Source organism: Felis catus, chromosome B4 (genome assembly GCF_018350175.1).
Source record: "Felis catus isolate Fca126 chromosome B4, F.catus_Fca126_mat1.0, whole genome shotgun sequence".
Lineage (NCBI taxonomy): Eukaryota > Metazoa > Chordata > Mammalia > Carnivora > Felidae > Felis > Felis catus.
In genome coordinates, this window is record NC_058374.1 from 78,177,828 (window position 1) to 78,202,324 (window position 24,497).

At 42.7% G+C, this 24,497-nt stretch overlaps 1 protein-coding gene and 1 non-coding gene across 11 annotated transcripts in view; one reads left to right on the plus strand and one right to left on the minus strand.

Annotated features, from left to right (window-relative positions):
* SCN8A (sodium voltage-gated channel alpha subunit 8) overlaps positions 1-24,497 on the plus strand; it is a 179,174-nt gene that overhangs the window by 64,908 nt on the left and 89,769 nt on the right. For 6 of the 10 annotated variants that reach the window (XM_023257081.2, XM_023257080.2, XM_023257085.2 and 3 more), the window contains exons 3-6: positions 18,206-18,324; positions 20,226-20,315; positions 20,993-21,121; positions 22,970-23,061. In XM_023257081.2, coding sequence (XP_023112849.1) covers positions 18,206-18,324; positions 20,226-20,315; positions 20,993-21,121; positions 22,970-23,061 — 430 coding nt within the window. Of the gene's footprint in view, positions 1-18,205; positions 18,325-20,225; positions 20,316-20,992; positions 21,122-22,720; positions 22,813-22,969; positions 23,062-24,497 lie in introns of those variants that run through there. The other 4 variants (XM_023257082.2, XM_023257084.2, XM_023257086.2 and 1 more) reach the window with 2 other exon arrangements.
* On the minus strand, positions 5,930-6,014 carry TRNAQ-CUG. Its single transcript has one exon. It is a non-coding gene; the product is annotated as a tRNA-Gln (tRNA).

Genomic DNA, 24,497 nt, shown 5'->3' on the forward strand with positions numbered 1-24,497 from the left:
AAAGAGAACTGGGACAGAGACCAGCCGTGGGGTAGTGAGGGTCCAAAGTGTGATGGTGGAAGTGAAAAGTAAAGGGAGTGGATGAAGTCAAGAGGTGTTACAGAGATAAGTTGATAGGATTTTGTGATTGATTGTGGAGGGCTAAGGAAGAGTCTAGCATTCAGTCATTCATTTGATAATCTGATAAATTGTTATTGAGCGTTTTCTATATGCCCAGGCTCTGCTCCATGCCCTTGGGAACAAAACAGACGATCTCTTTATGCTACTCTGGAAACTTAGTTTTTATTGGGGAGACAGATAATAAACAGGTAAAGAAATCCATCATTACATATAATGGTGAGCGCATTAAAGATAATACGGTCCAGGTACTTGAGAGGTTGTGGTGCTCTAACTTGGTATGGAGACTAAACTTGGAGAATCCAGAAGAATCAAAGGCTACATGCTGTCTAAATACTCGGTGTCTTAAATAGGCCTATAGCAAGCACTAAATTATAATCTTTAAAAGGACCCGTAATGCCGATCTTCTGAGTTACTTAAAAGCCAGGATTGTCACTCTGTTGAGACATTTTGCCAGTCTTCGATTTTTACATAGGCAGGGGTCCAGTACATTTCAGCATCAGTGTGAGTCACCGGGCCATCTGCAGATAGAACCTAGCATTTTCTCCAGAAAAGAGCCTCAGGTCTTCTCAAGTCCTTGTACCAGTAGCCACATTAGTGAGAAAGACACCTTTTACCTGAATTCTGGAATGTGTGTTATTAGCTAATCACCTTAGTCATAAAATTCCACGTGATTGATTGATACCACTATCAGAGGGATTAGTCTCTGATAGTTTTTTCCAGGGTGTGAAACATTTTTATTTTAATAAAAATTGACCAGTCGAATGACTTATTTAGTAATGACCGTTGAAATGTTGGAGGATGTCTCAAAATCAAGGTGATATCGATCATCTTCTGATGATAATTAACCATATTTTAAATCCTTTCTTCGTCAGAGAGTAAGCCCGTAAAGTCCTTATACAGAGGAACACTTCTCTTACTCATTGCTTCCAAATTCATATGAGTTGCAAATTCTTTACATATTGTTTGTTACATATAACCCTGTTTGACACCATTCAAGATTAGGATTGCCCCCTTATAGGACAATTTCTGCCACCTCTGAATCTAGCAGTAGAATGTTCCATATAAGCTCTGGAGAGGCACTCCTGTTCCAGAGACTTTGTTGGGGCTACAGACTTTGGCCTGTGGATTCAAGTTTAAATAAAAGATTCCCCCAATTTCAGAGGGTGAAATCTCCTGTCTGCTCTTCAGGATCAGTCCCCATCCAGGGGACTTTCTCTAGAACTTTCTCTAGAACTTCCCTCTCTCAGTTTCCTCTCACTGTTCTGTGCAGTGACACTGTTCTGTCAGTCTTTCCCTTTTCACACATGCTCCTTCCCCTCAGCTTTAAACACTGTCAAAGCCTCTCGCACTGTAATGAGCCCTTACTTGACCCCACATCCCCAGCTAGTCTAGCCACTCTTCTCCTGCCATTGAAACTTTCAAAGAGTAGCCTTTACTCAGCATCACCACCTACAAACCTCCCACCTGCTTCTTCACCCGCATCCTCCCTCTCTGCTGGCATTCTCAAGATAAGATCCTCTGTGATGTCAAATTGCCAAATTTATCAGATGTTGTTTCACTTCTTATCCCACCGGAGCTCTGTGCCGTGTTTGATACTGTTGATTGCTCCCCAATTCTTGCAGCTCTTTTCTTTACTTCCTTGGCTGCATTCTCCTTACATCTCAGACTACTCCTTCTCTCCCATTTCCCCCTCCTCTCCCTTAAACGTTGGTGTTCTCCCGGGTTCCGTACCTGGCCCATGTTCCTGGCACACTCTCCCTGGGTGATGTCACCTATACTCTCAGTACTCCTGAAACTGTGTTTCCAGCCTAGAACGCGCCTTAATATTCAACACCTTGCCAGGCATCTCTCTCTGGATTTCCTGCAGGTAACTCAGTGTGTTCAAAATTGAACTCCTTTCTCCCCTTAAACCCGCTGCTTTCATCTGCTATTTTAGTGGATGACACCAGCTAAATTCTGGATATCATTATTGATTCCCAGCTAAATTCTGGATATCATTATTGATTCCCCAATTTTCTGCAGTCCTTAAGGGTGACCAGTGTTAGGGAGCTGTCAGTAGAATGTCGCATATTTTTGTAAGTAAGAAAACATCGTGGCTCAGAAATCGTAATTGTTCACATTTCCTCAGCTGGTGTGTGGCAGAGCCAGATTTAAGTTCCAGGGATGTAGGATTTAATATTCACGGTCTTTCTCCCATACCATGCTGTCTCTATGGAGTATATTACAGACTGAGTTTTTGTTTTCTACTATCATTTTGAGATAATTTTCTGTCATTTTACATTGCCACAATATGAAGCTAGTATGTGGTGTTTTGGGCGTTTTTTTAAGTGTATTTGTTTACTTCATGCTATATCTTTAGCATGGTATCGAAAGACATAGAAAAGATGAGAAGACTTTTCAAACTGAAACCATTCTTACGGGAGGATGAGCTAAAGGGTGGAAAAGGTCAATCAGGCACCTAGCAGAAAGTTGTGTGAAGTTATAGGTTTGTTGTATAGTTAGTATGGTATCCTTTCCTCAAGTCTACGAGATTCATTCATATGCTCAGTAAACACATGTGAGCTCTCTACCTTATGCCAGATGGGCATCGTATTCTGCACTCTGCTTGCTGAGCTGAGAAACGGTGGTTGGAAGCTATAGCCCTGCCTTTAAGGATCTCAGGGTCCAGCGAGAGACAGAGATGTGTAAACAAAAGCGACAGTACCACATTAACTGCTCTAACAGGAGTAGGTGCGGAGTGGAGACACACAGGAAGGAAGGATAATTCTGTTTGAGACAGTGGAATGGGGCCATCTTCAGAGAGGAGGTGATAGTTAAGCTGGACCTTAACGTATACCATATAAAATATGGTTTTAAAAAATCCAGCTGTTGGAGAAGAGAAGAAAGAGTAAGTTTGGGTATAAAGACCGGTGCCTGAAAAGGCAGAGAGGCATAGGAATGGCTGAATTATTTCACACCGTGAGTTTACTTGTGACTAGAGCACTACTTTGGCTATGACAGGAGCCAAAGGTGGAAAGGCAGGTTGGATCCCAGTGTGTGCATACTAGGCAGCTTTTATTTTCTCCTCCTTCCAGAGTTCCTAGGTTTGACATAAGCTCTGGGGCCTGTTTTGAACCAGTGCAACCATACAGGTGTCTCCTAGTGACTCTGGAGAATTGCTCTACCTTGTCCTACTGGCTTCTGCCAAGTGTGTGAATACCAACTAATGTGAAAGTTAGTCCTTAGACTCTCCTTTTTTTTTCTTTAATGTTTTTTTTATTTTTGAGAGAGAGCGAGAGAGAGCAAGACAGAGTGGGAGCAGGATAGGGCAGAGAGAGAGGGAGACACAGAATCCGAAGCAGGCTCTGTGCTGACAGCCCAGAGCCTGGCATGGGGCTCGAGCCCACGAAACATGAGATCGTGACCTGAGCTGAGGCCAGACGCTTAACCGACTGAGCCACCCAGGCACCCCTCTCCTTTTTTTTTAAAGTTTATGTATTTACTTGAGGGAGAACGTGCGTGTGCATGTGCATGCACACACTAGCATGGGGAAGGAGCAGAGGGAGAGGTAGAGAGAAAATCTCAAGGAGGCTCTGCGCTGACGGTGCGGAGCTCAGAGTGGGGCTCGAACTTGTGAACTGTGAGATCACGACCTGAGCCACAATCAAGAGTCAGATGCTTAGCTGACGGAGCCCCCCAGGCGCCCCATGCCCTTCAAGTCTTCCTGACGGCCAGCCCGTGTTTGTAGCCAAGGAGCAGGAGTGGCAGTGGCAGCATCACAGTCACGTTTATTGTGTGTTTATTCTGTGCCGGGTACTGTAGTAAGTACTTTTTGTGACTCTGTATTTCATTCTCACAACCTGATAAAGTAGCTAGTGTCGGTCACTATGCCTGTTTTATCAGTGAGAAACCTGAGTCTTAGCAACCTAAGTAAGTTGACAAAGGCCCTGACAGCTAATAAGCAACAGAGCTAGGTCTTGAATCCAGGTCTTTGTTGTATCAAAGCCTCTATAGAAACCTCTCTGCTGCTTTCTAAGAAAGAAGAGAGCGAGAATATAGAATATTCTGGAATACGAATACAGTGACTAGAGGGGTTAATACACTTTACATAATAAGCATGCATTTTGCTTTACCCCAGAGCAGCTGCAGTCTGTGTCCCCTAAGAGGGTAAGGGGGAAGAAGATCAAAGTCCACCTCCTCTTGAAGGGCAGTGAGGAAGAGAGGCCATGTAGGAGGTTCGGAGCTGCCCGGCCTTGGGGAGCAGCAGGCTCAGCGCTGGAGCAGGTACACAGCACTGCTGTGGTGCCAGGTATGGCTTCCTGCGACCAGGATATGGGCAGGAAGGGTGTCAGCTGCTCCCAGTGTGGGTTGGAGGGCACGAGGTTACAAGGTCAAACCGAATGAGAAAGTGTATACAGAAGCACCTGGAAAACAGCAAAGCCACAGATAGATGTGACACCAGCATTGCCTTCATCCGGCTTAATTTGGGGGAAAGACCATAACCAGCTGCTGTGATCTCTGAGGCACATGCGGGGGCTTTGCTTTTTGCCGTAGTTAAAGGTATTAAGCAAGAGAGATTCCTTCGTTGACCCAAGGATTGGACTAGATGACTTGGGGTGGTGAAAAGCGTTCAGGACCAGACGCCGGGAGACCTGGGACCTGGTAAACCTCAGCTCTGTGGTGTCAGTGTGCACAGAGCTCTCTCTCTGCTTGCTTTCTTGTCTGTAAAGTGAAGAGTTAGATTTTTTTGAAGCTTTTTAAAATTGCCGTACGGTATGAGAATTAAGATCAGAGACTCTGGAGTCAGATCGCCACAGTTCGATTTTAAGTTTTGCCACTTAATGAATAATCGTGCGGTCTTGGGAAAGTTACTTGACCTTTCCACCTCAATTTCATCATCTGTAAAATAGTACCTACCCATGGCTGGGTGACAGATATTGTATAGGCATCTTAGTAGGGTGCCTGCCACATAGTAAATGCTTAATGTGCATTCACTGTTACTCTTCAGGTAAGTTCATGGTATAGTTATCAATGACCCAAAGCAATAAAAACATAAATTTGGGATTTAGAGGTCTCTCTTGCTCAATCCTCAGGGTAGTGGAATAGAGACTTGGAAGATGAGGGCTCTAAATATTCATAGTTCAAACAGAAGTACAAGCCTAATCAGAATTTGTCCGTGTCTCATGTCCTGCTTGAGTTCAGTATTTCTAAAGGCAGCTTAGTACCAGGACACAGGTACTGAAGAAATTCAGGCCAGCTGTGCCTTTGCTGGAGCCTTTCCTGAGGCATACTGGGACTAAAGTTGTGATTTCACCTGAGGGGCCCACTAAGCAGATTGGGATTAAGAAAGGCATCTGGGGGCGCCTGGGTGGCTCAGTCGGTTAAGCGTCTGACTTCAGCTCAGGTCACGATCTCACGTTCCGTGAGTTCGAGCCCCACGTCGGGCTCTGGGCTGATGGCTCAGAGCCTGGAGCCTGCTTCCGGTTCTGTGTCTCCCTCTCTCTCTGCCCCTCCCCCGTTCATGCTCTGTCTCTCTCTGTCTCAAAATAAACGTTAAAAAAAAAATTAAAAAAAAAAAAAAAGAAAGGCATCTGGACTCTTTTCAACATGAGGTAGTTGTTTTGACAGTACAGGCCATTTACTTCTGAACACCTTCCTGGTCTGAAGTAGAATCTGTTTATTTTTTTATTTTTTTAAAGATTATTTGTTTATTTTTGAGAGAGAGAGAGAGAGAGAGAGAGAGAGAAACAGGAAACGAGCAGGGGAGGGGCAGAGAGAGAGGGAGACACAGCATCCAAAGCAGGCTCCAGGCTCCAAGCTGTCAGCACAGAGCCCGACGTGGGGCTCGAACCCACGAACTGTGAGATCATGACCTGAGCCAGAGTCAGATGCTTAACCGACTGAGCCACCCAGGCACCCCTAGAACCTATTTAGATTCAGCATTATATTTTCCTTTATTAAAGCAGGGAAACTTTGAGAGGACATTTGCTTGTTGCCTGCCATATTGGCTCTATAGCTAGAAGTCAAATGCCGAACCACCATTGACCAGCGGATACCTGACTCCTGCCCTTACTACTGCTGTAGCTGCCCTGCAGATCAGCTGTATTTGTATCATTATTGGATAGAAGACCACTCTGTGCATGCACACTCTGAAAGCAATAGGCAGAGAGGATTTGCCCCTGGTAGAAGTTACCGGAATTAACAGTTTGAGTTAGGCAGGAAGAGCTAACAACTACTGTAAGTCAAACTGGCCACTTGCCTGGTACAGAAGAGGTACATAGGTCTGGGAGAATAAGGTATATATGTTAGGTTTAGGCAGGCAAGAATTGAAGGCTAGAGACGGCAGCTAAAAACAAGAGGGTTGGGCAGTGCCAGAGATCAAAACAGTTAAGATCTATGGCCCAAACTCTGGGAGACAGTCATAAGTCAGTCTCAGTAACAGCTATAGCTAGATAGACCCAGAGGACATTGGTTTTCAGCTGCCTTCTTGTTGGGCCCCTCAGTGTTCATTACAGCCAGAAGGTCATCAGGTACCTGCAGGTTACCTTTGCCTTAATTGAGATGATGACCTCACAGGAGAGGGAGAACTTGGTTGAGTGGAGAGCTACTCTCCTGAGCCGTGTGTCCCACAGCAAACCAGGGGCTGGGTAATAAACTTGTCTCTCTAAGAAGCTTTCTGTTCTGTGATATAGTCCACCCTGTGTTGAGCACTCTTCTCTGTAATGTCCTTTCAATCTATACTTTTTGTGTGATTAAAAAAGTTAATCTGATCCTGGGGTGAAGGTGAGGAAATGCTAATAAGTTGGCTGCACTGCAGTGCTTTGGTAACTGTGTAGATTTATTGTATTGCATTTGCAGTATGGTAGGATTTGTGTGGCGTGTGTAGGAATGGGCTCATACCTGGTCTTACACAGTGTCCCTTTCCCTTATCGTAGACCCGGAAGAGGATACATCTTACCCTGAATTAGCAGTGGTGAAGCTCCTCCATCCTGTGCTCCAAGCCCCACGTTGCTAATTGGAAATGAAAAGCCTGTGCTTTTCAGAAGGTTCATTTTATGCCCGAATGACATATTTATTAATTCTCCATGCCATAACTCGTTAAGAGCTGTTCCACTGCTCTTAATGGGCCTTGTGTTCAAACGCATTCAGTGGCTGTTTTTATAAACTGATATTTCCCCTTGGGCAGTAAACCACAATTCAATTTCAGTTTTCCTTTTAACTCGTTTACTTCACAAAGATCTAATTTAAGACAGATTAGGTAAAATATTATTGGACTGCATGGACACCAAGTTATTCTTGCTTAAGAAGTATTCTCGTAAGAATCCAACGCCTGCTTTTCCTTTCCACTCATCCCGGGCTTTGAAGAATCCAGTGTTTGAACAAGGGACGAATCTCCTTTTCTGGATTCTCATCAGCAGTTTAATGATGATTACTGAGATTTTATTAGCCACGCATGGGGCATGCTTTAAATATATATATTGTTTTAGTTAGCCCATCACCAGTCAGGCCGCTTCATCTTCTCTCTTGTATTCTCTGTCCTGCTGAGAAGAGGGCCTAAAAGCCTGGCAGATAGGGCAGGGGAATGGGGCCTGTGGGCAGCTGTGCCGTGGGGCTGCTCCCTGCTGCCCCCTGCCCACATAAGTGTAGTTCTCAAGATAGTATCAAATGCTGTTGACCCTGAACTTGACAGAGTATCCCATGAAGGAGCAAAATAACCAATTCAGGAGAGTTCCACCAAGATGTAACGTGAAAGAATAAATAATAATGGGCTTCCTCCTCCGAAGTATGGTTTGCTGCTTTGTTGTACTTAGTCTTGGATGCTTCTGCATATTTTCTAAATCAGAGTCAGATGTCAGAGCAGGAAAGGACCTGGGCACGCCCATCAGGCAGCCCTCTCTCTCATATTGTAGACAAGGAAAATCGGATCCAGAGAGATGCAGTCCAGGCCGTACAGCGAGGTAGGAGCAGTTGAAGCCGGAGAACCTAAGTGTTTTAAGACAAGTGTTTCGAAACCCCACTGTTTTAGGGACCCGGGAGGTGACCTGGTGGTTCCCAAAATCCTGGTGAGCACAGATTCCTCTGCAGCTTACTGCATCAGAACCTCTGGGGTGGGGCTTGTGAATTTGCATTTTTTAAAAAAGCTACTCACGTAATCCCTATGCAGCCAGTCTGGCCTAGGTCTGGAACTGGTGTTAGTGTATAACAGGGATCAATCGCCTGTGTCCCATGGGTCAGGTCATCTCTGCCATTTGTTGTTGTGTGGCCCGTGAGTTCACAAGGGTTTGTACGTTTGTAAATGGTTACGGAAAAGTCAAAAGTCACAATACATTGTGATGTGTGAAAATTACATGAAGTTTAAATTTCCTTGTCCATAAATAAAGTTTTATTGAAACACAGCCACTCTTACTTGTTTACATATTGTCTGAGGTTACTTTTGCACCACAGGGGCAGGGTTGAGTTGACTGTATGGCCCACAGAGCCTACGGTATTTACTGTGTGGCTCTTTACAAGTCAAATTTGCTGACTCCTGATATATACTATTCTATTTCTCATATAAGCACCACACAGACCAGTGTCAAAAGGGAGATTCCTAAGCTTCGATAACTTGTGTTAGTTCAGACACTATATTGTTTTATGCTAAATATGCAGTTATGAAAAACTGCATATAAATTAAGTATATGTAAATAATTATTTTTTTTAATTTTTTTTAAACGTTTATTTATTTTTTGAGACAGAGAGAGACAGAGCATGAACGGGGGAGGGGCAGAGAGAGAGGGAGACACAGAATCGGAAGCAGGCTCCAGGCTCTGAGCCAGCAGCCCAGAGCCCGACTCTCACGGACCGCGAGATCGTGACCTGAGCTGAAGTCGGACGCTTAACTGACTGAGCCACCCAGGCGCCCCTGTAAATAATTATTTTAACAAAAAGTGTGTTTTATTGTAATACAACTCGCTACTTGAAGTATGGAGGATTCCTCTTCATTTCAGGAAATTTAGTGTGGCTTATGTGTTTGTTTCTCTTTGAATAGAAAAAAATACCTTGTTTTTCTACTTGATGAAGATCTAGGATGTAAATATTTAGAAAGGAGTGCTGATAAACTATTTATTCTGTGTGCAGTGTTCAGTACGATTCATTATGAAATTTCTACTTCACATTTAAAACATTCTTAATAAAGCCCATATACCTATAAAGCTGTAGTTTTAAAATTCACTGAAGATCCCTACTTTCCTCGCCAGCTCTTACTAATTCAGGATCTTAGCTGCCTCCTGGTTTTTCTTCAACCAAAGCTAACAGTTTCAGTGTCTTACTGTCTTCCTTTTCTTTTGCCTTTCCTTCTTGTCCCTCACCTCGCACATACAAGCGTTTGTTCATTAATCAGGCAGCAGAGACTTATTAATGCGCAGATGCTGACTCTGCGATAGGAAGTCCCCTCGGTGGCACCTCGAGACCTGTCTTTCCACCACGATCGAACTAAAAGATAAGAGGAACGGAAGGTGCAGGGGACGTTACTTTTAAAAGTCCTCTTCCCTGTCTTCTTCTAAGGCAGGTGGGTGATGTTGTCAAGGCCCGGCCTGGTGGTTTTGAGATCCTGGGACATGGGCCAGCACTTCTTTCATTGTTGCTTAGGCTTTTCTGTAGCGTACCCCAGGGGCTCACATTTCTCATTCACCAGAGAATCCATCCCCCACACCAGTTTCATTCTCTGCCAGATTGCCGCTAAACTGCCTCTCAATCTGGCACAGTAGAAGCGGTAAAGAGGCTCTCAACTTGGCATAACATGCTGCTCTGGGCTGCGCGACCTTCAATAGGTGGTGTCCCTCTCCTGAGCTTTTGTAAAATGCATAGAGGACAACAATCCCTCCTCAGCCATACTTCACAGGAATATTATGAGGTTGAATGGGGAGGTTATTTGAAAGGCTTGGCATTTTCATAGAGGGAGTTGCTATAGAAACAGAGGCCTACAAGTACTTCAGAGAGGGGGTTTCGGGAAAGGCCCCGGGGTCTTTGTTTCTTTGGGTAGCCAAAATATGGAAGACCCGGCCTCTGACCTGTTTTCAGCCTAACCCTGGGTCTACCGCGCCCTCTTGCTTTTAGGATTCGGCTTCCCTGCAGCATGCCCTGCCGGAGCCAATACCCTCTAGTAACAGGAAGAACGATTTCGCACTGCAGTCTCTAGGGATAGTGAATTGAGCATTTCCAGAGTGGATGTGGCTCAATACCAGCACTGCTTTCCTACTTGGGAGAGAAAGGCGTGACTGCCAGATTACCAAAGGAAAGAACAGAAGAAGAGAGGAAAGGATCTTTTATTTATTGATTGATTGATTTTTAACTTTTTTTTTAACATTTATTTATTTTTGAGACAGAGAGAGACAGAGCATGAATGGGGGGAGGGTCAGAGAGAGGGAGACACAGAATTTGGAAGCAGGCTCCAGGCTCCGAGCTGTCAGCACAGAGCCCGACGCGGGGCTCGAACTTGTGAACCACAAGATCATGACCTGAGCCGAAGTCGGACACTTAACCGACTGAGCCACCCAAGCGCCCCGAGGAAAGGATCTTTTAAAAAATAATAATGTGTCAGCAGCTGTTTATTGGGAGTGCGTGGCATGGGTTGAGCCTTCTCCTGGAACCGTGGGAGGAAGTATGAGATTGATTTCTGCCCTCTAGTTTCAGGGGTAACTGTTGGGGGGAGGCGCCAGGAAAGAAGGGTTTAAAAAAAAAAAAAAAAAAGGCGGTCCAGTCAGTTAAGTCAGTTCGAATTTAGCTCAGGTAATGATCTCATGGTTCATGAGTTCGAGCCCCACATCAGGCTCCACGCTGACAGTGCAGAGCCTGCTTGGAATTCTCTCCTCCTCTCTCTCTGCCCTTCCCCCACTTGCGTGCTCTTTCGCTCTCTCTCAAAATAAATACTCTTAAAAAAAAAAAAGTTCAGAAAAGGGAGAGCTCAGAGTCATTGGGGATATTTCATTAAAAAGTGGGACCTCAGGGTGAAATTCAAAATCACGCCTCCTTTCTGGGAAGAGGGGGTATATTTGGAGCGTGTGCCGGAAGGAGCAGTATCGGTAAGGCCTTAGCTCTTCAGCTCCTGATGGGTACATAGATAGATGTTAGTGGTATCATTCTTTAGACCTTTTTATATGTCTTACACTTCTTAAAATGGTTCACTGTTTTGTTTTGTTGCTGTGGTGTGTTTTTTACTGAGATATCATTCACAAGCTAGACAGTTCGCCATTTTCAAGTGTGCTTTTCATTGGTTTCTTGTTCACAGGTCATGCAGTTGTCACCACTATCTAATTCCAGAACATTCTTGTCACCCCAGTGAGATCCATTAGCAGTGACTCCCCCATTCCCCTCTCCATCCAGCCCTAGGCAGCCACTGACCAACTTTTTGTCATAGATCTGCCTATACTGGGCCTTTCATATAAGTAGAATCCTACAATATGTGACCTTTTGTGTCTGAATTCTTTTCAGGATTTTCAAGGTTAACCCATGTTGTGGCATGTATAATCCTTAATTTCTTTCTTTCTTTCCTTTTTTCTGGGCCCAGATGTGTTTAGTTTCCAAAAAGCTCCTCAAATCACTCTGAAGTTCAGAATGGGTTAGGAACCACTTTTAGCTATTACTATTCTTAATTCTACTATTTGGCTTGGAATAAAGCTAATTTTTAAAAGTTTATCAATAACACCTTACTAGACACTCTTCAGGTAATAATGTATGTATTTTTATTGTGGTAAAATAGATGTAACATGAAATTTATCATTTTAACTATTTTTTATTAAAATTTTTTAAAGTTTCTTTATTGGGGCACCTGGCTGGCTCAGTTAGTTAAGCGTCCGACTTCAGCTCAGGTCATGATCTCACCATTTGTGAGTTCGAGCCCCACATCGGGCTCTGTGCTGACCGCTAAAAGCCGGGAGCCCACTTCAGATTTTGTGTCTCCGTCTCTCTCTCTGTGCCCCTCCCCACTCACACTCTGTGTGTGTGTGTCTCTCTCAAAAATAAACGTTAAAAAAGTAATAATAAAGTTTATTTATTTTGAGAGAGAGATAGCGCGAGTTGGGGAAAGGCAGAGAGAGAGAGGAAATGGGAGAGAATCCCAAGCAGGCTCCGTGCTGCCAACACAGAGCCTGACGCGGGGCTTGAATTCATGAAACCAAGAGTCAGATTATTACCTAAGCCGAAACCACAAGTCAGATGCTTAACCAATTGAGCCACCCAGGCGCCCCTTAACCATTTTTAAGTACCCAGTTCAGTGATATTAAATATATCCACCATGTTGTACAATCATCACCACCATCCATCTCCAGAACTTTTTCAACATCCCAGAGAGAAACTTGTATCCATTAAATAGTCACTCTCCATTTCCCCTCCTCCAGTCCCTGGTAAACTCCATTCTACTTTCTTTCTCTGTGAATTTGCCTATTCCAGGTTCCTCATAGAAGTGGAATCCTATATCTGTCCTTTTGTGTCTGTCTTATTTCACTTAGCATGATGTCTTCAGGGTTTATCTGTGTTGTAACATGTGTATGAATCTTATTCCTTTTAAGACTGACTGACATCCCATTATATAATGATAGACCACATCTTGTTTATTCATTCATCATTGATGAACATTAGGGTCCTTTGTGCTTAGTAGTATTTTGAATAATGTATTAATGAACATTCGTGTATGAGTTTTTGTGTGAATACCTGTTTCTAGTTCTTCTGGTCATACACCTAGGAGAGGAATTGCTGGGTCCTACGGTAACTTTGTGTTTAACTTTTAAAGAACTGGCAAGGGGCGCCTGGGTGGCGCAGTCAGTTAAGTGTCCGGCTTCAGCTCAGGTCACGATCTCGCGGTCCGTGAGTTCGAGCCCCGCGTCGGGCTCTGGGCTGATGGCTCAGAGCCTGGAGCCTGTTTCCGATTCTGTGTCTCCCTCTCTCTCTGCCCCTCCCCCGTTCATGCTCTGTCTCTCTCTGTCCCAAAAATAAATAAACGTTGAAAAAAAAAAATTAAAAATAAATAAATGTTAAAAAAAAAATTAAAAAAAAAATAAAATAAAGAACTGGCAAACTGTTTTCCAAGATGGCTGTACTATTTTACAGTCCCGCCAATAATGTGTGAGGGTTCTAATTTCTCTATATCCTTGCCAGCGCTTTTTCTTTTCTATGTTGTTGTTGTTGTTCATTATATTCATCCTGGTAGGTGTGAAGTGCTGTCTCATGTGGTTTTATTTTCATTTCCTTAAAAACTTTTGATGTTGAACATCTTTTCGTGTGCCTATTGGCCATTTGTTTGCTTTTTCTAATCTTTTTTAAAACTAGATTGTCTTTTTACTGCTGCTGAGCTCTAAGAGTCCTTTTCTATTTTGGCTGCTAGATCCTTATTAGATTCACAATTTGCAAATATTTTCTCCCATTATGTGGGGTTTTTTTAAACTTTCTTGGTAGTGTCATTTTGCACAAAATTTTGAATTTTAATGAAGTCCAATTTATCTCTTTTCAGTTTGGTCGCTTGTGCCTTAGGTGTCACAAATATGACACCATTGCCTGATCCAAAGATGTGAAGATTTACACTTTTGTTTTCTTCTAAGAGTTTTATCATTTTAGCTCTTACATTCAGGTTTTCATTCCATTTTGAGTTAATGTTTGTATAAGATGTGAAGTACAGGTCCGGATTCAATTCTTTTGCATGTGGTTACCCAATTGTCTAAGCGCTAATTATTGAAGGCTACTCTTTCCCTTTGAATTACCTCGGCACCCTTAAAAAAAATCAATTAACATAGATGTATGGGCTCATTTCTGAATTCTCAGTTCTGTTCTATTGATAGATATGTCTATCCTTATGCTAGCACCACAGTCTTTTTTTTTTTTAATGTTTATTATTTTTGAGAGAGAGAAAGAGAGAGATAGAATGCAAGCAGGGAGGGGCAGAGACAGTGAGAGAGAGAGACACAATCTCTGAAGCAAGCTTCAGGCTCTGAGCTGTCAGCACAGAGCTCAACACAGGGCTTGAACTCACGGACCGTGAGATCATGACCTGAGCCGAAGTCAGACGCTTAACTGACTGAGCCACCCAGGCACCCTGCTAGTAGTACCACGGTCTTGATTACTATAGCTTTGTAGTGAGCTTTGTAACAGGGAAGTGTGAGTCCTCAACTTTGTTCTTATTTTTCGAAATTGTTTTGGCTATTTTGGTTCCCTTGCATTTCTATATGAATTGAATATGAATTTTCAACTTGTTAATTTCTGCCCAAAAAAAGCAGTTGAAATTTTGATTGGCGTTGCATTGAATTTGTAGATTAGTTTGGGGAGGATTGCCATCTTAACAACATTATGTCTTCTAATCCCTGAACACAAGGTGTCTTTCCACTGGTTTAGGTCTTTTTAATTTTTTTTTTTCAACGTTTATTTTTTTGGGGACAGAGAGAGACAGAGCATGAACGGGGGTGGGGCAGAGAGAGAGGGAGACACAGAATCGGAAACAGGCTCCAGGCTCCGAGCCATCAGCCCAGAGCCCGACGCGGGGCTCGAACTCACGGACCGCGAGATCGTGACCTGGCTGAAGTCGGACGCTTAACCGACTGCGCCACCCAGGCGCCCCTGGTTTAGGTCTTTTTAAAAAATGTCTTTGAATGATGTTTTGTAGTTTTCAGTGTACAAATCTTATACTTCTTTTATTAAACTTATTCCTAGGTATTTTGTTCTTTTGGATGCTCTTGTAAATGGAGTTGTTTTCTTAATTTCTGGATTGTCTATTGCTAGTGTATAGAAATACAACTTACTTTTATGTATTTATCTTGTATCTTGAATCTGTGCTGAACTTGTTTATGAGCTCTAATAGTTTTGTGTTTTGTTCTTGTTTTTAGTTTTGTGTCTGTGTATTCCTTAGAGTTAACTGTATACAAGACCATTTCATCTGAAAACAGAAATTCTTTTACTTGCTTACTTGCCTTGCCTAGAACATCCAGTACAATATGGAATAGAAGTGGTGAGAGGGACATCCTTGTCTTGTTCCTGCTCTTTGGGAGGAAGCTTTCAGTCTTGTCATTAAATGTGATGTTAGCTGTGGTTTTTTTTCATAGATGCTCTTTATCAGGTTAAGGAAGTTCCCTTCTATTTCTAGTTTATTGGGTGTTTTTATTATGAAAGAGCATTGGGGGGGCACCTGGGTGACTCAGTCAGTTAAACATCTGACTTCAACTCCAGTCATGGTCTCATGGTTCGTGGGTCCAAGCCCTGCGTCAAGCTCTGTGCTGACAGCTCAGAGCCTGGAGCCTGCTTCGGATTGTGTGTCTCCCTCTCTCTTAGCTCCTCCCCTTCTTGCACTCTGTCTCTCTTTCTCTCTCTCAAAAATAAAGTAAACATTAAAAAAAATGAAAGAGTGTTGGATTTTGTCGAATGCTTTTTCTGCATCTGTTGAGATGATCATGCAGTTATTGTCCTTTATTTTATTAACGTGTTGCATTACATTGATTTTTCACACGTTAAACCGTCTTTGTATTTCTGGGATAAATCCCACTTGATCATGGTGTATAATACTTTTTTTAATGTTTATTTATTTATTTTGAGAGAGAATGTATGAGCACAAGTCAGGGAGGGGCAGTGAGAGAATCCCAAGCAGGCTCTGCACTGTCAGCTCAGAGTCCGACACGGGGCTCAGTCTCACAAACCATGAGATCATGACCTGAGCTGAGATTGAGTCAGATACTGAACCCTCTGAGCCATCCAGGCACCCCCTGTAATCCTGTTTATATGCGGCAGGATTCAGTTTGCTGGTATTTTGTTGAGGCTTTTGTATCTATATTCACAAGGGATATTAGTCTTTAGTTTTATTTTTTTTTTTCTTATGGTATCTTTGTCTAATTTTGTATCAAGGCAATACCGGCCTTACAGAATGAGTTGGGAAGTGTGTCATCTTCTGTTTTTTTGGAAGAGTTTGCAAAGGATTGGTATTAATTCTTTAAACATTTGGTGGAATTCATCAGTGAAGCCATCTGGTCCTGGGCTTTTCTTTGTGGGGGATCATTTTTTTAATGCAAGGTGCAGAAGAGTATTTATAGTACAATCCCATCCAAGAGAGAGAGAGTCTTTTTAAGGCTGTATCTGTGTGCTTGTATTTACACAGAAAAGTTCTGAAAAGACATACAAAAAAAGATATATAAGCAGCAAAGCTTATCTTTGGGTAATGAGATAGAACTTAAGTCCTGTGCCTTGTATGTAATTACAAGCATGGACTGCTCTACGTTTTTTAAAAAGCCTACTTAACATGGCCAACATTTGACCATCTGCCCTTTCATCCGCTAGTAAGGTGTTGGTGCTGTGTACTTGCCCCCGGCCTTGTCTCCTTAGGAACTCAGTCTGGTGGGGCCCCTGTACCTCCAGCTTCACAATCTGCGGCACCCCTTCTCTGTTTATCCTCCTGCAACCCCGAATTACTTGTCAGTCTCCCCAAAACAGCCCGTGGTTGTGTGCTACTATGCCTCCATACATACTATGCTGTTCCCTTTCCCTGCCAACCTTTCGCCCTTTATCTGCCAGCCCTTCCCCCGTTATCCTTTAAAACCCCTTCCAGGAGCTCCTGGGTGGCTCAGTCAGTTAAGCATCTGACTCTTGCTGTCAGTTCAGGTCATTCCAGTTCCGGAGATCGAGCCCCACATCGGGCTCAGTGCTGAGCATGGAGCCTGCTTGGGATTCTCCCTCTCCCTTTTTCTCTGCCCCTCCCCCGCTTGCACTGTCTGTCTCAAATTAAGTAAATGAACTTTAAAAAAAAAAAAAAGAACTTTCCAAATACTAGTTACCTTCTTTTGTGAACACCTGCCAGCTCACTCTCCTCCCTTTCATTCCCTACCCGAAGGGAGAGAAAACCCTCCCTCCTGCTGCCTCTCATACATTACACGTATTTTTGTTATTGAACTTTGTGTTTACCCTGCATCATAATTACTAGCTCACATGTATGTCTTCTCTAAAAGTACAACTTTATACAGTTTCACACAAAATAGATGCTCAAAAGTATTTTGATTGAATTGAATTTGTGAGACGAGAAAAGCATTCTGGGTCGGACAAGCAACGTGAGCAGAGGCCAACATTTCGAGTTATTGTAACGTGTACTCATTTGGCCAGACAGGAAGATTTGTGGTGGAAAATATGGTTGAATGAATTTGATAAGGGTGATAATAGAGGCTCTTCAAAGGCAGATGGAATTGGGGCACCCGGGTGGCTCAGTCAGTGAACGTCCTACTTCGGCTCAAGTGGTAATCTCACAGTTCGTGAGTCCGAGCCCCGCATCGGGCTCTGTGCTGACAGCTCAGAGCCTGGAGCCTGTTTCAGATTCTGTGTCTCCCTTTCTCTCTGCCCCTCCCCTGCTCATGCTGTCTCTGTCTCCCAAAAAATGAATAAACGTTAAAAAATAAAAAAGGCAGATAGAGCAGACTTGGTAGGTATATATTGGTGGAATGAAGAACTCTTCTCACTTAACTTCAAGTCTTTGCTTACATCTTTTTTCTCAGTAGGCGTACCCTGACCACGTCCTTTCAAACTGTCACCTCTGTGTTCCCTCGTCCCCTGACCCCAGCACTCCCCTTTCTTCATCTTCCTCCTTCTTCCATAGCACTTGCACTTGTATATAATTTACTTGTTCATTGTGTTTATTTGTAGTCTGTCTTCCCCATTGGAATATAAGCTCCCCACACCATGGTAGCCTTGTTCCCTGCTGTTTCCCAAGCCCCTAGATCATTGCCTGGAACGTAGTAGGGACTTAGGAAACATTCGTGGAGTAAATAAATCCTATATTAATGAACTTCAGCACCTTGTCCAGAGCTGGCCGAGATACGGCCCCGGTACAGTTCAAATGGCTTATTTCTGAAAGAAGGAAAGAAGTTTACAGAAATGTATGAAACTGCTAAGACAGTGCCCACTGTGTATTATGTACATAATCTGGGGCAGGGCAGGGGAGGGAGGTGAGGGTAAGAGAGACGTGGAGCTTTAGGGTTTCTTGCCTTAGAAACCAAATTGGGAAGTCAAAAGTATAAGTATATTTGAGTTTATTTATTTCTTGCCTAGAAAAAAATGTTGTGAAGTGGTGATTAATTCCCATGCTTTAATAATTTCTCTTTTTCTTTCTCCACAGACCTTTGTAGTATTAAACAGAGGGAAAACTCTCTTCAGATTCAGTGCCACGCCTGCCTTGTACATTTTAAGTCCTTTTAACCTGATAAGAAGAATAGCTATTAAAATTTTGATACATTCATATCCTTTTCACAAATGTGGAGTGCAGAAGTTGCATGCTCACTGCTACACGTTTCTGAACTTTGACAATCGAATTGTATATTAAGTAGTTTATCAATAGTGTACTTGACTATCCCACCAGTCAGAAGTGTGAGTGAACTTCTTCCGGATCCTGAGCTGAGCTTCAGCAAATTCTTTTTTCCTAGGATGATATCATGGGAGTCTGGAATTTCGTTGGTATCGTGAAGAGAGACAGATTAAGATGATAACCTATAACTTTTTAAAGCGCTCAGGCTTCAGTAATTTTATCCTGAGCATATGATTCAGTTCTTTAGCGTAAGTCCGATATTAGAATTTTGGGGAAGACTGCTTCGTTGAGCGCAAATAGTTGAATGAATGCTTTAGAGATCGGCCTTGTATGTTTCTGATCTCTTGAGCAGTGGGTATGGAAAGTGTCTGAGATAGTCTCAGATTAAATGGCCTCCTCGGTACAGAGGTTTAGATCTAGATTGTAAGACTGATATGCATCTTTCTGGTATTTTTACTGCCCTTAAATAGAAAATGCCAATTTACTCATGTGGCCTGCCTTTTTTTTTAAATCTTATTAATATAGGAGAGCATATGACAGATAAAAAATTATGTGATGGGTTTAGCTACTTTGCATAACTTTAAAATTTTATGGTTGGTGTTGAATCTGTCAGTGCTTAGTCCTGTGCTCCCAAGGATAGTGTATCCTCCGGGTAAGATGAGGAAGCAGCAGTTGCAACTTGGGCAAATTGGTTTGCTAATAAGCTTTTGCCACATTTTATTAACTCTAAGAATTTAGTAGCTTGATTCTGAAATCAGTGGTTTACAAGTAACGTAGTTCTGAAATCTAAAGGTTTATAAGGAATAAATAATTCACAATGGACTTCTTCCCTTTTTGCTGGTTCAGAAGACAATGTCTTCTGTTATGATTCCCGGAAGAAAAACCCAGCCGTGAGAAGTATTTTTTGTTTTTGAAACTCCATTAGTAGAATGAAGATGGTGAATGCCATTAGCAAGAGAGAGTGAGTTAGCAACAAATGAGATATGGCTTCTCTGCTGGGTAAAGTGACAGTTTGAGTTTGAATAACTCCCATGCTGACCTAAAGGAGTTTATTTTTTTCTCAGTAGACAAGAACAGAAAGGGCTGAGAAAAATCTTGGGTGGACTGAAAAGACATCAAAGTGGTTTGTTATCCATAAGCATTCCTGGGCGCTTTCAAAATGATCAGATGAATTTACCCCGTTATCTAATTTTTAGGGGTACAGCGGTACAGATGTCCTTGAAATCCTTGCCCAACAGGCCATAACTGGTTTCCCAAATGGTGCAAATGCCACACATAGTGGCTGTAGCATTGCCCTCCAAGGACAACTCAGCCCTTTGGAGAACGAGGGAGAAAAGTGAACTGTTACGTTCTAAACCCGAGCTAACGTAACATTGTATATATCGACTATACTTCAATTAAAATTAAAAGTAAACCATTAATTGCATGTAGATTTTCAAGTAAGTAGTTGCATAAGGTAAATTAATAAATGAGTACTGAATAATACAAGTTCGATTCAATTTACTTTGTCACCTGATGACTTTGGCATCCAGTAGACGGGTAGATTTCAGGTTACTGTGTATAAAGGTATTTGGAGGCTTATTCCATAGCTGAGGCTAAAGTGGCAAGAGGGGGGAATGTTTTATCCAAAAGGGGTAGAGCAGTGACAGGCCTTTTGAAAGTGGCCTTCCTGCTGTGTCCACCCACAGTTCTCTGGTCAGGTGTAGATACATATGGTGGCATTCTCCTTTCAGGTTACCGATTTAATTCTCATGATACCCAGTGTGAAACGTGTTTGCTTTCTGAGGAAGAAAACAGGCCAGATTTTGTACATTCTCCCTTGACTCTTTTCTACAGTATTTAGCATGATCATTATGTGCACTATTTTGACCAACTGTGTATTCATGACTTTTAGTAACCCTCCTGAATGGTCGAAGAATGTGGAGTAAGTAGCTCATTTATTAACTTGTCTGCCTGCTTGTTTCAAGGATTTCTACTCACCGAATCTTGCTTTGCACAGTTTAAACGTCAAGGGAAAAAAATTGTTGTTGCTGTTTTTTTTTTCTCCCCCCCCCCCCCCCCACTCTTTACTTCACAGAGAGGGGGGAGGCTTCATGTGGAATTTAGGAACTACCCTTAGAGGCAAACTCTAGAAAGAGAAAGAAGAGAAAGTGTGCTCTGGAAGTTACTGCCCTTCACCTCCACCCCCTGCTGTGCTGGCCAGAGCCTGTGACCTGCTGCCCCAGTGCCATCTTGTGCCCTCAGTTAGTCCCTCGTGGCACTGCCTTCTTCTCCAACATGAGGTCTCCTTTTTTTTTTTTTTTTTTTTTTTTTTTGACTTGTCTAAAGTTAAAAATAGCTCTGGGGCCTCCTCACCTGGTTCAAAATTATCACCTACTAGATGGTACCCACAACATTCCAAAGTTCTTGGTTTTGTGTTTCGGTAAGTTTCCTTCAAAGCACCCCTCCCCCTTCCTGCCATTCTTTCTGCTGCACCGGCCGTGCCCGTTCTGTTTCGTCTCTGTCGGTCGAAGCTGCACTTCAGGCACCGTTACCTTAAAAGATGCATTCAAAGTTTCTGTCTGTTCAGAACTTACCTCGAGCTATCCGTTTCTTTGACAGGTACACATTCACAGGGATTTATACATTTGAATCACTAGTGAAAATCATCGCAAGAGGTTTCTGCATAGATGGCTTTACCTTTTTACGGGATCCGTGGAACTGGTTAGACTTCAGCGTCATCATGATGGCGTAAGTTGTCTGCTTACTTTATTGACTGACATTCAGGGTGTGATTACGTCTATGTGGTTGTGTGCGTGGTTGTGTTGGTTAAGGGCACGTTTGTGGCCAGCTACAAGCAGAGTTAATGGGTAGCCATGCAAGGCCACACAGGCTTATGCCTGGGATTCTTGCTTGTGAGGGCTGGGCAGTCTAGGCAGTGACAGCATGTCTATATGGAAGAAGGTAAGCCCAGGCTTTACAGCTAGGAAAGGAAGTAGGAAGTGATTTTTCCATTGACATGCTCTCGTATTTTCTTCCCCCTTATAACACTGACCAAGGTTTGCACGCTGGTCACTATGGGGCCTTAGTGAAGACTTGAAATGTTTTAGGTGTAAACCTTAATTAAGCTGAAAATCCATTTCCTGGGTATGTTATATCGCATGTAATTTGGTGAGGCTGACCCAGACGTTGGAGACTTCAGAACACATTTTAGAGTTAAAACATGAGCCAAGGTATCCAAACTGGTCACTTCCTAAGGAAGTACTGACCAGAACTTCAAACTATTGCAAGATAATAGTATAATTCCCCATTAGTATGCTAGCTGCTCTCGGTAACTTGTTCATTGTTGTTTTAACAGTGAACACGTATCTCTTTGGGAAACTTAGCTGATGATAGAAGAGTGATAACAGACTTTATTATTTTTATCTTCAGGTTGGGAAAGCACTCTCTGGTAGAGTAGGGTATAATAAGGGTGTTGGATAGGCTGTGTGTGTGTATGCAAATGTGTGAAAGGTTGAGTGTGTTTGTATATATACGGGCCTGAGCATCAGAAAGATGTATTTCACCTGGAAAATGTGAATGAATGAATGAATGAATGAATGAATGAATGAATGAATGGTATGCATTGAATATTTGAAACTGGAACTTTGACTTTCTGTTATTTTAAGGCAACTTCTAGCTTTCCAACATTATGAGTACACCTTGGTGTTCATTTAAAATTTAAGTGTCTTTTGCTAGGCACAGAGCTGGTGACAAAACGGGTGCTTAACACACTCTTTGCTTTGATCCCATGATCCTGAGCCCTGCTTTTGTATGTCACAGGCTATAACTTCATCTGTAGGCATGACTGCAAAGATAATGCGTACAACTCTTGGATAAGTCATATATATAGACAGGCACTTTTGCCGTTGTCATCGAGGGAGTTATTTGAATGTAAATTTGTTTTTATGGGGATTCTGCTGCAGAAATTTGTCTCCTTTTTCTAAGAAATTGTTCGCAAAGCTTGGGGACATAAGCCTTTGATACCTCCTGGCCTTCCTTTTTGCTAAACATAATGAGTGGACTGAGAGTAGTCATTCTGATTGGGATCTACACAGCCCGATGCTGATTAAGAGAGTAAGCCCCCCGAAACCTCCCGTTTGTATCGGTTCTTTCAAATATTTTTTTGACTTCTCCTTGCCAGTTGGAAAAAAAAAATGTGTTCTTTAAGTGTTTATATTTTGAAATTTTCTTTTTCAACAACAACAAAAAATGAAATCATAGCTTGTGTGTAAGACCCTTTCTTCCCCCCCATTGTCAAACCCTCGCCCAGTGGTACCATTACAAGTTAACTTTGGTTTGATTCTGCAGGTATATAACAGAGTTTGTAAACCTAGGCAATGTTTCAGCTCTACGCACTTTCAGGGTACTGAGGGCTTTGAAAACTATTTCGGTAATCCCAGGTAAGATGGCCCGGGGTTGGTGTTAGGTGTGGGGTTAGGGCCCTGACGTGACGTATTGTACTTTTTGTTTTGTTGTGGTTTTGTTTTTTTCCTTCGGTGTTTTGTGTTCGTGTCTGTGTTTGTCATTTGTGTCTGTGTGTGACCTCCCTTACTACAGATATGTGACAGAGTTTGTGGACCTGGGCAATGTCTCAGCGCTGAGAACATTCAGGGTTCTGCGAGCTTTGAAAACTATCTCTGTAATTCCAGGTGAGAAAATTTACACACAAGACTGACTGCCTCATCTCCTCTTTCCCCTCCATTCATTTGTCCACCACATTCTAAAGCTGGCGTCAGCACAATTGGTATGGCCTTGCACTCCGCATGTTTCTCCTGGGAGACGTTCTCTGGGATGGCCCTTTGGTCGTAAGGCAGTTTCAGTGATGACGCTTTGCCAGGCATGCAGCCCCCATTCCATGCTTTGAAAAAGCACGTGCTTCGACATCATTTGGATCTTACAATATGTGAAAAAATTGTCACAGAGCTAGCTGTCTCTTTGAACATAAATCATGTGCTTCCTGGCCTCATGGAATTACAGTAATTTAACATTCACTGTCATCCCATTGCTTGTGATTTCTAGGCTTCCTGTCGCATGGTTTGCTGATGGGATGTTCTTCAATGAACTATACTTTTACTGTTACTGTGTTAATGGAATTATTTAACCCCAGAAGAGACTTACCCGTTGACTAGTCCAGTATTATAGGCAAATTAAAGAGCCTTGGAGTTAGGGAACTGAACTTTAATAATCACTGTCTATCACATTCTGTCGCTGTCTGTTTCACTGGAGTAAGAACCAGTGAATATATATATATTCAGAGACCATTTTCAAACACAGATCCCCATGAATGCTTGTGCAGATGCTGTTAAAAACAATCCAAGGTAAGATAAGATACATATATCTGAATGTCTGGGCAAACAAAAAGGACAGAAACTTGAGAAGAAAAAAAAGGAATCAGTGGGTGGTTGAGAGGTAGTTAATCGACAGTCTTTTTATAATTTTTGCCTTTTTCTTTTTGGTGCTGTTTGCGCTGGCCCAGTGGTTCTTAACCTTTGGAAGGGTTTGGATCCTTTTGAGAATCAGGGGAAAGTTTGCAGGCCCCTCTGAAACCCATCTGTGGACCCCAAGCTAAGGTCCTTCATTTAATCTAAATCCTTACTACCGAGTAGCACTTAACTGTTTTTTCTAAAGACTGGTTTTGACTGGAAGGAAAGATATTTTAGTTAGTCTTGCAAGCCTGAGATATACTGGCAGTAACACGGCAGAAATCAAGACTGTATGGCTGCTGATTGGACTTTGGTTGTGTCCAGGGGTTTTCGGGGAAGATTCCCAAGAGACCAAGCTTTTTAGTGCAGCTTTGTAGGAACAGGGACGTGAAGAGCAGAGGCGTCCCATTCCTGGTGTCCCGTGGCTCTTCTTGTGGCTGACTCAGAAATATTCCTCTTTTCCCCTTTTCAACTTTATCTAAATATCAGACACAGAGAGAGGGAAGCACAAAGGTAGAATCCTGGAGAAGGCTGACTTGGAATGTGGCTTTCTGAGAACCTCAAGGAAGGTAAACCTCAGTTTCCCCATTTACAAACTTGGGCCATGAAGTGGGCCAGTAAATTCGGGCCCTACTAAAAATGAATACCTTTGTATTTAGCAA